Below are 18,377 nucleotides of genomic sequence, written 5' to 3' on the forward strand. Positions count from 1 at the left end.
CAGTAGGTCCTCAAGTGTTATGAGGCAGGCGATGAATCGCAGCGGCGTTCATGAGCTGATACTACCCACTTGTCTTCATCACTATTTGGATGCCCAATGCGTCTCACTTGCATTTTATGAAAATCTGGACTTGGAGAGGAAAATCTGAGAGGGATTGAAGTAAGCTCTTGCTTCCGAACTGCTGCCTTTAGTGTCCACAAAAAGGGAGTCCAAGTCCAGAAATCAGTTTAACAACATCTGCAACTTTCCACCTGCCTGGTGGCTGTGGGACAGTTTGGTTGCCACAGATCCAGATGTTTCACTCTGCTTGTACTGTGGCTCGCCCACAGCTGCATGTTATTAAGTGTGTCCGCCATGTCCTGTGCTTTGTGAGCCTCTCAGACAATTTGCTCCAACACGGTGCACCTCCCTTCATTGGTATTTCTCCCCCAGATTTGGGGGAATGAATGAAATTAATTAATTTGTTTCTTAAACCTCAAACTCAAATGACTCAACAACTAGATGTTCCCCACATTCGTACTCGACTTGTGTCTGTGAGGTCTTCCTCCATGGGGTCCCTTCATATCTATATTACCTTTGGTTGTGTTTTTCATTGTTAGCTGGTAAGGGATCATCAATTCACTCATGCTTCTGGATCACAGCAGTTCTCATTTATTTTAGCAGTCAACTCATGACCGTTTGTCACTTTGAAATACGACTCTACTTTGCTACATGCTACAGTGTCCTAGCCTCCTTCTTTCCTCTGTACAGGGTGCCAGAGAGAGTGATGTCGGCAGGCGAGGAGCGGGATGGGGAGGCGGCAGCGCCCGTGTACGTGTACGAGTCCAAGGTCCACTGTGCCAACGTGCTGTTGAGCCTGGAGGAGCAGCGGCGGCAGGGCATCCTGTGTGACGTGACTGTGCTGGTGGAGGGCAGGGAGGTGCGTGCACACAGGGCCGTCCTCGCCGCCAGCAGCCGCTACTTCCTGCAGGCCCTGCTGGGTCACAACGGGCCGCAAGGCGAAGCGGAGCCCATCATTAACCTGCCAGACAAGGTAAAGGGAACACTCGGGGAGTTCCACAGGGAGACGTTTTGGGGTCATTTTAAAAGGGAAATGTTACGAGGGAACTCAAATCTTTCAAAATCTGGGACAATAACCCTGATAGGATCCTCAGTGTTATCTCAGTTTGAGCTGGGAAACTACAAAATAATCACAGAAAGCCTGTGTTTTAAAAGTAGATGTAGGCATTCAGAGGGGTGTTCACCACATCTTACCCTCTGACAGCACACCAGCAGCAGTGGAAGGTCTAGCTGCCATGCAATATCAATGTCGAAGTGTAGTCAAACTAAAACTTTTGGGATGGTTTAAATTTTGGCGGCGAATTGCGACCAGAAAAACACCAACAACCAATCAGTAAGAGTCCTGTGGCTTTCCACACCTGAACACATGAACACGCCGCTCGGCTGTAGAAGCATGTAGTAATCGTGACAAGCCACGCTGCCTAGTGTGTTTTCAGCGTAACACATATGGTTGAGATTGAATGAACTATGAACTATAAAGCAAGGAATGTGTGTGCGCGTCCTTCACATATCTCGAGAACCGTTCATTGGATCTACTTCACACTCGGCTTGTGTTTTGCTGGGTTCCCAAAGACGTGCAGTGTCGAAGTTGGTGCAATTTGGACAAGGGATACGTTCAATAATGATCTTTGAATAAACAAGCATCCAGTGTGTGTGTGTGTGAGTAGTCCCGCCATGCCAGCTGTCCCTCTTTACACAGACGATTCCGGCTCCGTTACTACCTCCACTGCCGACTTAACGGCGGAACCGCTCTGTCCACCCCGTTCCGTGTTTGTACCTTTTTTATACCGAGCAGCGAGGCGATACAACGGCGCAGCCTTGAACAGGTCGCTGGCGTTCCTGCTCCCAGCAGCTTACGGGACCATGTATCGCCCCAGATCTGTCATATTGATTAATATGACCGCGTAGCTCCACCTTCCAGTGATCACTTGCACAGGCCTCCACCACTTCAAACTCCACCCCCCAACGACCACATCCTCTCTGCTGCCCGTTCACTCCTCGCATAAATGACTGGAACTCATTTTGGTATCGAGGTAAACAGGCTGGTATCTGGCAAAACACCAGTGGTTCTTCTCATAACACGGCAAAAAAGAATACACTTACAGGCGGTGTACACCTCACATGTTTTTAAGTCATGCGCATCTGATAAAAATCACCCACTTCAGTGTTAATCAATAAATCACATTTTATGCACAGAGCTGCAACCTGAAGTCCATTTCTGCCGAACTAACCTCAAACTAACCGCTTATTTGATTCTACGGTCTGGTCCCGGCAGTATACGGCGGTAATTGCCAAACAGCTGTACCTCGTGAGCTTATTGTTAACACGCCAGCTTTTGGTTTAATGGATTTACTTCACCCCTGTGATTGAAAGCAATCCATCTTTCCACAACATATTAGTGTTTTAATAGCTGGCGTGAGCGGCTGTGAACGTGTAACACGGTGTTAAATCAAACATCTGTGTCTTTCTTCACACATATTGAATGTAGTTTCCGGGGCTTCGTTGGCATCAAAAACCATAATTCTAGTTGTATTTTCAATCATGTCATGGTACGTCAGACAGAGAGGTAAATCCATTTGCTCACAGTATTGGCAGGAACAGTGGCTATGATGACCGATTAATACCATTTGTGTAGTTGGGAAAACTCTCTCAGTGCACATGCAGCTCTGATCTGGTGTTTTTGTCAGTCTGAAGAATTCAACTGGTCTTTTTCTTTTTGTCTAAACGCCGTTGACTCAGTTCCTCATTAATCCCCTTCTGTTCATACGCCCTCTGTGTCTGAACATTAACAATCAGGACACAAGGTATAAACATAAATAAAAGGTGAAAACTAGATGTAGAGCGGGAAACGACCATGCTTCTTTGATCCCGTCTCTCTCCTCAGCCATTTCTCTCTCTGCTGCTACTCGTCAGCGACGTTGGTACCGATGTGCAGTGCAGCTTCTCCCAGCTCCTCTCGGTGCTGATGCAAGCTGAAAATAGGCTTACATGCGCACCAATATACACACACACACATATATTTCCATGTACGCACACACACACATGCACACACAGCAATATGGAGCAAGCACATGCATGCAGCAGCTCTCTCACACACTCCGCATATGAACGCACATGCAGTAGAAGCTGACTGTAGTGAACGAGAAGAAAGCAGAGGAGGTGATGGGGGTGAAGGGTGGTGGTGGGGGGGGGGGAGGGGGGCAAAAGGATCCAGGCAAGAAGACAAGACGTATAAGATTAACAAGGCGGGAATGTGGCAAAATAACTGCCGATGGAGGAAGTGGAGTGGTTGCTCGTGGGTCAAATTCTGTTCCATCCATTGTCAGCTCACCACCTCGTCGTTAAAGTCACAATCTGTGTTTTGTTTCTCCGTAAATGATGTCATAATGTTGTGACTTACAACATTGTTCTTCTTTTAATGTGAAGAAACCGCACTAATTACAGTATAATGAATCTCTTGGAGTCCCAAAATACTCTTTGACTAGAATAATGGAAACTCCTTTGACAAATATAGATGCTTCTAATATTTTGTCCACCCTTGGTTACATACGTTGTTATGATATATATATATATATATCTTTGCGAGCCCTGTACACTAGATTCACAAGTCATTTTCTAAGCTTCGCTCAGCTAGAGACTGAAGACAATGTCCTTGGTTTCATTGTTAGAACTAGGTGGAAACAATTATGGAGTTAAAATAAAAAGAAACCTGCATAGCAGAACCAACCCTTAGTCTTTAGGCCGGCCCTTCATAATTGGCAGGTGCCATGCAGAAGTTGTGTGTTTGTCAGCAATCACTTGCACAGTGCTGTTGTTGCTACAGCTAACGTGCTAACAGCCACACACAAACGGTTCACAGGCACAGCTTGACCACCACAAGGTGTTTTTACGGTATCTCTGGCACCGCTGACACTACTTAGCCCTTGTTTGCAGCCATTTGGCCGCATGACAATGTTAAATCAGGCAGAGACATTTCAATCAGGAGAGACCAGTGAATGATTAGTGGTTAACATTTATTATGACAGATGCTGCGTTAATGAGTTACACAGCAATTCTTTGGCGCTTGAACTCAACGAGGAGATTTGTGATCGAGTTGTGATTGCCCTGAGAGGCAACAATATAAATCCCCCCGTGGAGTCCAGACACTGGTGGTGATGGTGCTGATGAGGCTGACAGAATGATGAGTTGATGAAGCTGATGAATCTGCGGAGATTGGCAGAGATGGGGAGGTGGAGGGTTGCGTAACAGCAGCATGAACGTACTGAAGGTAGAGAGACAATCATAGTTAAAAGAGACAGCAGCAAGATGATAGGCTAACGATGTCCTTGTGTCGTTGTGCTATTGGCTAGAGAGACCAGCTGATCTAGATCACTCTGTTATCATGATTAACAGCCCCAAACATTGACAGCAAGGAAATGATGAGTGTGCCTGCATGAGGAGTGATGGCAGATGTTTGGGAGATAAACTACGGGCTTAGGCATGCAAGAGTATCGTCTTCCTGTCTGAACTTACGCTAGCGCTTCATTTGGTGTAAGAGAGCTGTGTTACACCGTGGGAGGCATAGTGTGAGCAGCACTTTGTGTCTACACAGGATGTGTTCAGGCACAGCATTGAATGAAGGTCTCCTGTGTTTTGGCAGTGCTCACAGCCCAACATACAATCACTGTAGTCGCACGCATAAAACAGTAGAAATTAAACGTGTTAAGTTAAAATACACTTCTTACAGCAGAAAGGTACAGCCTGGACTTGATGCTAGGTAAACAGATGTGTGGCAGTGCTTACAATTTGTACACTACTAGCCTACGAGCCTGTTCAGAGCTAGCCGATAACTTGGCTAGCTCTCGTTGTCGAGAACCGCTCATTGTTCGATGACTCCAGGGAAGTGAAGAAGAGCTTGGGTGTAACGTAAGTGTATCCAGCATTCGGCAGCAAAAGGGAACGTCAGTCAGTGAACGTCGGCCTGTAAAGGCCCGCTGCGGTCTACATGCGTGATTTAGTCCGCAGAGGCGTGTAGCTAAAGCACAAAGCGCTATTGAATGTTTATTCAAAGTTTATTTATATTGGACGTGTTAACACGTCCTTGGGTCCCCAGCAATACACCTGCCATGTGTGAAGTACATCAAAAGAATGATTCTCGAGATATGCAATGAACATGCCCACCTAGAATCCTTGCTTTATAGTGACATACTTAAGGCACTGAGTGAAACCATTCCTTCATCTCCTGCTTCTCTCCTCTACAGGTGACAGCTAAGGGTTTTGCTCCACTGCTCCAGTTTGCCTACACAGCCAAGCTGGTTTTAAGTCGGGAAAACATCCATGAGGTCATCCTGTGCGCTGACTTCCTGGGTGTTCACAACTTAGAGGACTCTTGTTTTCGGTTCCTTCAAGCCCAGTTACAAAACGACAGCCAGCACGCCAGCAATGGCAAGGTGGAATATGACGATGACATCACAGCGGAGGATGCCAGCTTTTCCGAGGCAATATCCTCGGATGATTCTGCAGAGACGAGGCAGCAGACCAATCACAGAGCAAGCACTGCTGACCTTTCTCAATGTCCTAAATACAGGAAGTATCAGTACCAGATCTGCGATGACAAGCACAATGGAGAAGACCATGATAGCGATGATGATGTCATCTTGGCCAACCATACCTCAGTCAGCCCTGTGAGTTCACAACTCAGAGACAGCAGTGCTGCTCCAGAAACTCTCCTTACACCCTCCAGGATCAAAGAGGAACCATTTGTGTTCGAGGAAGAAGGAGATGAAAGGAGTGGTTGCAACCCAGAGTCGTGTACCGAGGAGGTACTGGAGATGGAGCTCGAGGTAGAAGGGGTTCCAGTAGCAGCCGAGCACTCTCCGAGCCGAGGGTCACCCTCTTCCTGCCTGCGCTCCTATCTCCAGAGAGGCGGCCTAGATCTCAGCGGCGTGCCCAGCACCACCATCCAGCAGCTACTCACCAACAGACTGTCCCTCAACCACTACAGGGAATTGGTCAAAGACCGGCAGAGGGATAAGAGGGAATCTCTGGGTCGAGTGGTCCTCAAGACAGGCATCGCAGATGTCATACCAACAGCGCTTACTGGCAAGAACATGGAAACGCCAGTTTCCAAAGCGTCCTCCTCTAAACATGAGGGGGAGCTCGACAGAGCCAGTGTCATTTTCTCCTCAGCAGCTGGCGAGCAACAAATGTTGGCCCATTCTTACACGGATGATACGTTCAGAGAAAAGGTCTCAACTCTGATGCAGGTAGAAGCTCCTTCTTCTGGTCGGTCATGCCTCACCACCAGCTGTCCTGTTCCCATCAAGACATCAGCCCACTCCCCTTCCCCTTCTGAGCCTCGAACCCAAACCTCCAGCTCCCGCTCCTCCTTCTCTTACCCAGAGGATGCAGGCAGCGGTAGCTCGCCTTTCAACCTTCCCCAGTTTGACTTCTCCTCATCCCCGCACTCAGGCTCCACCTCTGGACTCCCTCACTGCCTGGCTGGGGTGATGGAGCAGAGGAACCCTCTCAGCGGTGAGCTGGTCTTCTCTCAGGGTTGCACCAATATCAAAAGTGAACACGGATTTGGTGCCAGTGGTGGCAACTCCAGCGACGAATCGGGCTCTTTCTCAGAGGGAGACAGCGAAAGCGGCGTCTCTAGAATCTCTGGCCCTGAGGTTAGTGTGATCCTTTATTCTACTTTCTTGCCAGTGGTTCTCCTTTGTGTTAGCACTTTTGCTGAACAGCTGCCACCAAGTCACAATGGCACTGAATTTCCCTTAGTTTCCCAAGATTCTCATGAGTCAGTTTTTTGAAGACATTAGTGACCTGACCTGACCTGAGTGAGTGGAATGGGATCACAAGCAGGAAACAACATGCATGCAGCTACAATGTAGTGTAAGAGTAGCCCAAGTACAAAGGAGTCCTAAGATCTAAAGTCAGCTTCTATTAACTTAAAGCAGAAACTGCTAGTAGGAAGAGAATATGAGGTATGATGCATATGCTAAAAAACCCACTTACTGACTCTAGGACAATAATATATCCTGTTTACCAGTGTGCGAAATACCCGGTGACAATCGCGAGGTTGTGTGTTTGTTGAGCTCACAAACTGAAGTGAAGACAGGCTCGCTTTCGCACAACTTGTTGAGGCTCTGGCTGGCTGTGTCTTTAACGTTACGCAGAGAATTGTCTCTTGCACTCACTATTCATATATGTGAATATGAAAACTGCTGGGGGCATTAGTAAGCTTTTAAAAGACATTTTAGTGACAATTGCAAGTTGTCTTGATATTAGAGACCTTCTAATATTTAGCTGTTGAGGCTTTCAGGGGATCTCAATTGTCAATCAAGGGCTCGAGGACCCCAGTATGTATGTAGACTCTGTCTTGTTTTGACAGTACTAAGGCTCAGAATGTCCCAGCAACATGGTTCTTATACCCCTGAAACACTCTCCTCTATTCGTTCACATGATTCTGGTGCGTAGTGGGCATACAGGCACATTTGAATAACGTTAAAATCTAGAATGGTGAAGGTGCCACTCATATAGCAGGTGATGCCATTGCAGAGTAGCCCAACTTATGCTGTCATGTCTTGCATGTACTGACGTTGCCACTACTCTGTGCTTATAAATGGCGAGGTTGGTAATTCGCCAGTATATTATCTTACCAAAGTATCGACCACCTCCAAGCAATAACCTTCTCGTCAGAGTTAAAAGAGCTGTGTGGTTTCCATGGTGATGCCTAAGCACATGCACTGTATGAGATGTGAGATGAGTCATATACCGGAGAGCTCACACACACACACACACACACACACACACACACACAGCATATTAGCTTCATTAGATTCGAGTGGTAGTGGCCTCTGGCCCGTGAATGAGTCAGCGACTATGAGTTGCAGAGGTTACGGTTAAGGTGCTCGGCCATCCTGAAGACATACTGAGTCAGGTTTCACAGGGGTCACAACTACAGACTTACTCTACTTATTTCAGTTGCTGCTCTCCCAGCAGATGTACACTATGTGTATGGTGTGTGTGGAACTGCTGTAAAGCCATTTCTGCTGTTTAATATCTGCTGCATTCATTCATATTGGCATGTGATTATACCCTAATGTGTTGTGTGTTCACCAGGCTGACTGACTGTAGTTCAGTTACTACAAAGACAATCAGGCATAGAGACCTGTTGAGCATCACATTGTTAAAAGTGATTGTCTTGGTGGATGTCAACATAAACAAGTTAAAAAAAGAGGATGTTAAACCTCCTAAATACTTAAACTTTGGGTCATCATGCTAAAACACATGGGACTTTTTAACAGGCAGCCATGTTATAAAATAAATTTTTAACACCAAATCAAAAAAGGGGCGGATCAACAGCTGTCATATAATAATCATGACGTACATTTCCACATCGGGATGGGTATTGTTTTATTAATGCTGGTACTCTCAGTGATTCTGCTTATCGGTTCGGTTCCTTATCGATATTCTTATCGTTTTTTTTTAATTATTTTAGGAAAATGAATTAAGAAAGAAATTCTTGTATGTAAACAAATAGTCTTTCTTGAAACGTTCCGAAACTCCATATAGCATCACTAAGGTTACCTGCAGTGGACGAGGATGGACGGCTGCTCCACAAACAGTAGAAGACTGAGCATTTCTGCAGACTGATGTTCTGCTGGTTGGTCACATGACGTGATAAACTGCTGCTGTTTCCTGTCTTATTTGTGAGAGTTCATCATCTCCTGGAGTAACATGTAGCCACACTTTGGATCTTTTTCTTCTCTCTGCCATGATGTGAGTCTCACGCTGTATAGAGCCGGAGTCGGTGTGTGTGTGTGTCTGTGTGTGTGTGTGTGTGTGTGTGTGTGTGTGTGTGTGTGTGTGTGTGTGTGTGTGTGTGTCAGAGTAAAGCACAAAGAGACAGAAGGAGGAGGTTTGAGACGAGGACATCTCACTCCAGAACTTCTAGAGTACCGATAGCAGAACCGTAAACTCCGGACCGCATTGATACTGTGTGTTTTACTCATTTAGGACTTTGGGGGGAAATCCCTATTTCCACCACTGTAATACATTCAACACTAGAATCATGCTACAACAACATCTAAAGTGTTATTGACCTATTTCAGTCACTCTGGCTGTTTATATAGTAATTAGGGTTGTGATATACCAGTATTAATGATAACCATATTATAAAATGTTAATAGAACACATATGATAATAGTGCGTAGTTAACAGCACCTCTTAAATCATTTTGTATGTACAGTTGTGGTTACAGAATCTCTCTTCACCTCCCTGCATATGTGTTTCGAGTACAATTCATTTGCCAAAAAAAGAGAGAAAACGCACAATAAACAAAGAATTTGATAGACATTTTGTCGTGATAATATTTATTGTTAAAGTCCCAAGCAAACTGTATTTGTTATATTGTACAGGATGGCAGTAGCTACACTGTACATCTGAAGTCAGTGGCGGGCCGTGCATTTTATTCCTGGGCCTTCACTGCTGAAATACCACCTTATAACCACATGATGGCGCCACAGCTAGGGTTATTATTCTTTTCTAGGGCTGTAACTATGTAACTTTACGTATTTGTATTAAACCGTTCGGTACGAGGCTTACAAACCGAACAATACGTTTGAATAATACTAGTGCATTTGGAAAATGCAGAAGCTTAAATTGTAGGAAATATAATGTTTTCTGCGCTCACAAGGAGACAACGGTCTATGTGACCTCTGAACCGGAACAAAAACAGCTGATGCTCCGCAAGTGTTCTGGGAGGCTAGGCTAACTAGCTTAACGGAAAAACAACAGCAGCAACACGCATTGTGCTACACACTCAAGGGCCATTCAGATATTAGATGTAAAAAAACAAACCAGTTGACTTACCAAATGCTGATCACATCCTCTTTTCTTTGTTGACAAAGAGTTTAATCCCACAGTTAAATCCCAACTCACAAATTCGTTTCGCCATTGAGTGTTAAAAAACAAAGCTAGGTACAAAAAAAAAAAATCTACACCAAGCAAAGTGCAAAAAATATCATCATTTCTTCCATATCTTTCAATTTGAACTCTTACTACTCCGACTAAGCCTCTGCTGTAAGTTTTGTTTCACAATAGTCACGTGCTCGCCCACTGACCAATCACAGCACACGCTGAATCTCACTGCAGAGCTGCTGCTGCAAACTGAGCTGCACGTAATGCTGACGTAGTTGTAGGCCAGCTAGCAGCTCTGACACGTCAAAGAATACGCCCAACATGTCAAACTAAAGATCTGATTGGTTGAAGACTATGACAATCAACAATATCGTCCCCACTCACTTAAACTGCACATGGATGCACTTGTGAGTCTGCAGGCCTGGGGCCTCTCTTCTACCTAGAGACACAGAGGTGAAATTTGATTGGATAAAAGCTCTACTTAAAACAAGCTGCACTGGAAGCAGAGCAACTGAGGAGCACAGTAGCTGTGCAATGAGAAAATAAGATAATGGGGAAAATATTTTTATAAATTATGATACATGTAGTATATTTAAGAAAAAGTATTAAATTATAAAATAGCTCTAACTTTGTGATTCTGTTTAGGCCAGCAGAGAAGGCTTTGCAGGCCCTGACGGCCCGCCACTGTCTAAAGTACAGTATGAGAACCGTGCAAGCCACTGAAGTTTTAATTTTGCACAAATAAGACTCTCAAAGCCGCAGTCAAGTGTGAAATGAACCTCTAACTGGGCTGAGAAACAGACAGCAGCTCGCTGCTCTTGTGCTCTTACTTAAATGAGGTGATATGCAGACATTTGTTGTCCTCGTGGCAAAATTCACAGAGATCTGTGCTAAGAACACTCAGTTACACTAAAATCATGAGCGTCAGAGAGTCGGTGGGAACTGAAGAAGCGTGGCGTGTCCACTGAAATGTATTTATTTTGAGATGCAGTGACAAGATCAATTTAATAAATAAAGCTCCCTTACACTTCATTGTGTGCTGGATGGAAGTGGCCAGCTCATCCTCACTAGACCTCTGGCTCAGGCTGACCCCCCCCCCCCCCCCATCTCTACTTTGCCATAATTGCGATCAGCCGCAAAAAGGGCAAATTCTACTCAGCTGAAATACGTGATGTGCATGTTTGCACTGTAATATCATCAGCACAATATCTTTTGTGAACCGGTGACGGGGCAGATAGTGCTAACAGTGGTCACAATCCATTCTTCGTGAACTCTCCCCTCAGTGTGCAGTTTATTGAGTCTACCTGGCTAAAGCTAATGCAGTCCAATCACACAGACCTGTAACACATCCTCCCTTCATGAAAGTTCTCAAGTTCAGTTTTAGTTGAAACTGTTTTTGAGAGGCGCTGATTCAACTGTGTGAGGAGGCTGCAGGAGGTGTGGTTGATCGAACAGTTGGAACAACACCTCTCTTAAACACTTTTAACATTCTAACCTTCAAACAGGGAGGATTTATTGCAGGGCCGTTGTATTAAACTGCATTAGTTTTAGCTAGCTGGACTCAATATGCTGTCAAATGTATTGAGAAAAGGAACTAACCCTTGAATTTGAATACTTAAAATACAAAAGCACTTAAAACGGTCACCACGTTTTAACTCGTCACCTGAAAATCTAGCAGTGAAATAAACATGACTCAAACACACAGTATTGCTCGTGCTGTATTGAACTCACCTATATCAACACATTGGGAAAATGTGTAGCTCCGAATAGAATTTAGTTTTAGTACTGTTTTATTTAGTTCTGTGCTCATGCATTGTATATCACTCCTGTATATGTGTGTGTGTGGGTCTGTCCCATTTCTTTGCCCTGACCCAGTTGTCTCACCCATAGAGCAGACACACAGACACCCTAGGGTGCCCTGCAGGCAGGTGGAAGGTGTCCTGGCCATGTTCCCTCCACCATCTGCTACTCCTGACCCCAGATCTGCCCTTTCCAATTAGGCCAGCCCAATAAGACCCCACTCTGCATTCTGCCATTTAGCTTTTCCCTCCTTTCTTAAGTATTAAGTCATTCATTCTCCAATACTATTTAAATACAGATGACAGAGACAGGCTTTCTTGAGTTATCTGGCTTCGCTAAATTCAACACAGGGCAACTGATATAAAATTCCTATTACGACCACCTCTATTAACCTCTTACCACTCCTGTAAAATTCGCCTAAAATGCCTCTCCAAGGCATACCCAAAGTAAATTGAAAGCTGTTCTTGAACCATGTGGAGTACATGCATGGCTTTGGTCTCTTTTGAAAGGTAACACTCTGAAGCTTTTTCCCCAACAGTCCGAATCACTGTAAGTGCTACTGGCATTGAGTAAAAGAAGTTTGAACACACTGAAGGAGAAGGTTTTTATACATTATATATCAAACATGGCACTGACTTGTGTTTATATGCCTTAAAGGAAACTGTCAACAAATACAGAGGTCAAAACTCATCAGTTTTGATGTGTTTTATTGATGCCTCCAAAGCATGTTAATCATAGTAAGTTGTTTTTCAAACTGAGCCAAAGACGTGTCCCCACATACATTGTGAGAATTCAACTCTTACAGTTGCCGGCCCTGTGTTCAGAGGGCTCACTGTCAGCAGCAGAGTCCTCCTCCAGACTGGACTCACACTCGGCTGCTCCTATACTTCCTTTCGTTGCCACTTTTTTGGCCTGTGAGTTTCCACTGTTTCCTCCCTTTTTCCTCTTCAGCTGAGGAGCTTTGAGCTGCTCCTCGTCTCCCTCCATGTCCACCTCACTACCTGTCTCCACCTGTCCTCCAGTACTCTCCCTCACCTCCTGGAACCCACGTATTTCCGCCTAAACCAGCTCTCTGTTCCCCGTCCTGACTGTACATGCTTCAGTTTATCGTTTTTACAGCCCAGACCCACAGTCCTCCTCTTTTAAAAACACCAGCACACCTTTGTTCATCCTGGAGGCAGAGGACAGGTCTCCCACAGCCAGGAGAACACAGAGAGAGAGAGAGAGAGAGAGAGAGAGAGAGAGAGAGAGAGAGAGAGAGAGAGAGAGAGAGAGAGAGAGAGAGAGAGAGAGAGAGAGAGAGAGAGAGAGAGAGAGAGAGAGAGAGAGAGAGAGAGAGAGAGAGAGAGAGAGAGAGAGATTTATGACCATCCATGGCTCACTTTGTCATTCCAACCTTATTATGTGACTGCTGAGAGTCATGCAGCTATATATAGATGTCTATACAATAAAGGACAGAGCGGCACCTAAACTCACACACACACACACACACACACACACACACACACACACACACACACACACACACGCACGCCTCTCTTGTCCCTTTCCTCTGTTGTCAGAGCAGTGAATGATGTCATTGTGGTATGCTGGCAGCGCTGAAGTCTGGAGCCGACTCCTCCGATGTACGCTGCTGCAATGTGACACGGAGCGAAAACAAAGTACACAGTCTTCACTCATCAACAGATGAAATGAGCGATATTTAAAGAGTGAGAACTCAGCTGTAGATGGCCACAGCTACACCAACAAACCAGTGAACGAATGAGAGAATACGTACACATCAATACAGAGGGGAAGATGAATGCAAGTGACAGAACTGTGACGAAATAGAGAATATGAGAGAATGACAACATGAACTGATACGTATAGAAAGAAAATGTCATGATGTCATCTGATCCATCTGTAAGAACCAAAATAATAATTAGGAGCAAAATGAGCTGCTGGCTGTGAAACAAAGAGCTCCGCCTGTGTTCTCTTTGTGCCCGAGCTGCCGGATCAACACACAGCATCACACTGACACCTAGTGAGCTCTACACCACATCGACCTCCAGATGTTGAATCCTGCTCATGGAACTGAGCGCCAGTTATTTAAGACGTGTTCAGAGACGTTACTTCAGAAAAGTAGCAATTAGGAACTAAGTACTGAAGTTATATTAGTTAAATGTACTTAAAGTAGCAGAAATAAAACCCTTAATGCCGCAGAATGACTCCTGTTATTGGTGTATTGATATATGTTATTATATTATTTATGTGTGAGTGACTGGTTTAAGGACATATCTTTGGTTTCAGAAGTAAAGGGGACTAGTGATAATGAATATGAATATTTATTGATACATTAGATAGAATTGGATAAAGTATAATACTACTTACTAGAATAAAAGATCAAAGACTTTTTCTTTGCACCAAAAGGCTTACGTCTTTGAAATTTGTGTCACAAATTTGTGTAAATCCGTGCACTTTGCCAAGATATTGTGTAATCCATCCACCTGACACGATGTGCGTATCGAGATGCTGAATAAACAGCCCAACAGACACTTTTAAAAGCGGTTGCCGCGCCGGTTACCAGGCATCAGCCGTTGGTTGCCGCACTCAGAATATGGTTGCTATTTTTAGTCACCTTAAATTAAGAGACTTTGCAGTTATACGTCCATCATAATAATGAAGATGTGACGTCAAAGAATAAACGCTTTGTTACATTAACCAAAGAAATGTTTTGCTGTCTCAGCATTTATATATATATATTATAAAACGCTGTTTTATAGGCAGAAAGGCAGAAAAGTGTTTCCTGCGTTGGCGATGGCAACCTTGACACTGTTACTGTCGAGTCCTATTAAACAGCATGCCTGTTCCCCAGCTGGGCCTCGGGCCGGTCATCTCTGACATCACGCAACACAAGTCCACAGATGTCACAGCAGGACTGTTCACTGAGGTGGGCGTCCCTGAGACGTTTTCTTTCGAGTTTGTGCAGACATTGTTGGTTGTGGAGGTCCTGGTCTGGTGTGGTCACACGTGGTCTGCGGTCGGAGGCAGGTGCCCATGGCACACTCCCCTCAGAACTTGCGACATCCGTGGCATTGTGCTGCGTGATAAGAAAACTGCAGATTGTGGAGTAGCCTTTTATTGTGAGCAGTCCGAGGCACAACTGTTTAACAATCTCGATATCCCACACCGGTCTGATGGGCACCAACACAGATTTAAACAAATTCATGACCAACATTGGAGAGAATTAAGCGTAGAACAAGTCAAAAACAAGTGTGTTTATGTTTTTGTCCAGTATTACATGGATGTCTGCATTCATAGCATAGACATACATATATACCAATGCAGTATAACATGATATTATGATGGAACTAGTTTTCGTGCTTAGTTAATGAAAAGGAAAATACTTTTTAGAAACGCGTTGTAGCCTGCTGTTATTGATTCAACAACTTATATATTTCATGTTGTATTCTACTACAACGATCACTGACTCTCTTATGTTTAATTGAGTCAAATTGATTGTAATATTGCCAACTGTAAGTCTAAAACATAGATCAAAAGATTTATGAAGACGTGGTGTCAGTGCAGCCTGCATATGGTTCCAACCGTAGACTGAATATAAAAAGTGGACGTAGTCATCGTGACGTCACCCGTTGCTTTGTGGACGTCGTTTTGAAGCCTTGAGTTTGGCGTTTTGTCGTTGCCGTCTTGGATTATAGACGTTGCCATGTTGGTTTTACCCTGCTTTATGGTCTGTTTGACTCTAAATAGACCACCATTTACTAAATGAACATCATGCTGCATTGAAGAAGACTTGAAACTAGAGATTGAGACCATAAACTCATGTTTACAATGTTTACTGAGGTAATAAATCAAGAGAGAAGTAGAGTCATTTTCTCATAGACTTCTATACAACCAGAGGAGTTGCCCCCTGGTGGACATTAGAAAGAATGCAGCTTTAAGGCACTTCCATATTGGCTTCACTCGGCAGAACCTGAGGTTGCCGCCTGGTTCCAACAAGCTCCACCAACCAGAGAGACCCTCACTTGTGGTATTTACGCCTAGTCTATGTGCCTACTTGTGTGATGCATTTTCTGGTAACTGCCACAGTGCCCAGTAAGACTGCAGGCATGCGGGAGATTATTAGAGCTCATGGAGCACAGGTATTTTGTCCATTTTAATTGAACTCCCACAAAATAATTTAAGTGCCATCAATTATACATACAGTCACAGTCAAATGAAACCCCTCTGGTCCTTCTTTAGGTGAAGCTGCCCTTCCCCGTGGACCACATCACCAACCTGCCACGCAACGACTTCCAGATCCTCATTAAGATGCACAAGCTGAACTCGGAGCAGCTGGAGTTCATCCACGACATCCGCCGCCGCAGCAAAAACCGCATCGCCGCCCAGCGCTGTCGCAAGAGGAAGCTGGACTGTATCCAGAACCTGGAGGGCGAGATCCGCAAACTGGTACGATCACGTAACAAACACACACACGCGTCATTCCAGTCACACACAACAGAAACCTAGAGGGTCTCAAAGGTGCATGACAAAACCAGATCAAACATCAGACAACATCTAATCGATGCAACAAGTCTTAAACTGGAAGCTGCTGTACCTTTGGTTGTTGTATACTACGTGATGTAGCACACCCTTTAGTGGTCATGTGGGCCAACGGTAGCTCCTCAAGAAGCAAGAAGGGATTGCTGTTAACTTTCACATCATTGTGTTGAAGGAAAAGTCACAAATCAGGTATTATGGGGGGGTGCAAATATAAACATAAAGAGTGAAAATAAAGCCAAATACTATCAATAAGGTGCAAAACCAAATGTACTCAATACCAGACATGTGTAAACAGGTTAACTCCAGGTGTCATAGTGGTTGATGGACAGGTTAATGGTAAGTGTCGTAAATATTAACAGCGAGGAGCAAATCAAATGGTTGAGCCAGGGTCGACTACATGACACCGATATCCGGCCTTTGAACAAACGACTGATGCTCTTGGTGTTTTGGTCTCGGTACACCTGACGCACTACTGGAGGAGTGGGCAGCATTGCTAATGACGCCGTGTCTTATGCACTCACAGGTGTGCGAGAAGGAGAAGCTGCTGAGCGAGCGCAACCAGCTGAAGGTTTGCATGTCGGAGCTGTGGCAGAACCTCTCCTTCCTCTCCCAGCAAGTGTGTCGGGAGGGTCCACCTCCCGTCTCCGCCAGCATCGACCTCACGTCCAACCCGCCGTCGCCTTTTTCTGACGAGGACTCACCCCGGCCCAGGTCACCCGCGTCGCCACAAGGCGATACGGCGTGTCTGTCCGACGTGGGTCCCAGTCAGGGGGGTCTGGAGGAGTCAGGTCTGGGGCAAGAGCACCTAGAGTGTCCACTGGTGCTGGGGTCCACAGAGGAGGTATGTAGCCCAACCGTAACAGTGGATTTCTGTCAGGAAATGACTGAGAAATGTACAACGGAGGAACAGAAGAGACAGAACTGTACTTAGTGGCAGACAGTTTGGTCTATGACACCGTCATACTTCTCTTGATATTTGAAGTATTTCTTTTCTTCTTTTTTTTTTGTAATGGATGACACAAGCGTTGTCTTATCAGCAATACTGTTCAACAGGTATTTTTGGACTGGAGATAAAACAGAAGCACTGGCAGCTTTCTTTCTTTCTGTGTATCATCCTGACTTTTCTTCCTGTCAGCTTCCCTCCCTCTCTCGTGCATCATGGGAGGTTAAACTCAGGAATTCCTCAGAATGTTCAGTAATGTCCCTGTTAACATGTACATGCACTTTGCTTTACTGTCCTGTCAAACCTTGATAATTACTTAAATGATTGATTTAGTAAATAAAATTGGTCATTTAGTAACATAAATAATAATAATAATTCATATTTGACCGTTTAAATTTCAGCACTTCTGGCTCACTGAAGCAGTGGTCCGAAATGTTGATAAATATGCTTATTTCCTTTCTTTCTGAGAGTGAGATTTTCTGATGGTTGTTAATCTTGCGTCTGTGTGTTAAGTACGAGGGTGAAACAGCTAGCCTGGCCCTATCCAAAGTGAAACCGTTATACACTGCATCCAGCACTTCTGGCTATAGCATGAGCTACCAGATCCATCGGTTTTAGTCTCATACACGACAGCATCTATTGATTTTTTTCATGCCCACTTTAACATCATTAAGTTGTTAAATGTTTTACTAATTTAGCGGCTGGCTAGCTGGCTGGTTAGCTTGCTATTTCCACCATGCTTTCATGCTACACTGGTGGCGCATGCTGGCTCTAACATTCTCCACCGCTTAGACAGACGTCCACCAGCTCGCTGTCACCGTGGTCCGTCTCACGAGCTGCCGTCCGCTCTCCTGCCGGCAAAACAGCTTCCCAAAGTCTTGAGGCGCTAGAAGTGCAGGGTGCGCTAGCTAGCTAGCTAGCTAACTCTTGTCTCATTCGTGTGGTCTGATAAACAGTAACTTCATCAACAGCGCATCGAGGCTTTGGCTTTTGCAGTGGGTGTAGTTTCATCTAAAGTTGGTTGGAAGAAAGTTAGACGCAACATCATTGTAACAATAAAGCTGCACTCATGCGTTGTCGGTAGAGTTGAAAGAGTAGAAAAAGTTCAGGCACGATTCCTAGATGT

At 44.8% G+C, this 18,377-nt stretch overlaps 1 protein-coding gene across 1 annotated transcript; it reads left to right on the forward strand.

Annotated features, from left to right (window-relative positions):
* Nucleotides 1-766: 766 nt before the first annotated feature.
* Nucleotides 767-17,239, forward strand: bach2a (BTB and CNC homology 1, basic leucine zipper transcription factor 2a; the record flags this gene model as incomplete). Its single annotated transcript, XM_079174079.1, has 4 exons — nucleotides 767-1,033; nucleotides 5,301-6,716; nucleotides 16,009-16,215; nucleotides 16,832-17,239. The coding sequence occupies 4 exons, from the start codon at nucleotides 767-769 to the stop codon at nucleotides 17,237-17,239; spliced, it is 2,298 nt and encodes a 765-aa protein (XP_079030205.1).
* Nucleotides 17,240-18,377: the final 1,138 nt, after the last annotated feature.

Source organism: Pholis gunnellus, assembly GCF_910591455.1.
Source record: "Pholis gunnellus genome assembly, chromosome: 15".
In the NCBI taxonomy this organism is placed as follows: domain Eukaryota; kingdom Metazoa; phylum Chordata; class Actinopteri; order Perciformes; family Pholidae; genus Pholis; species Pholis gunnellus.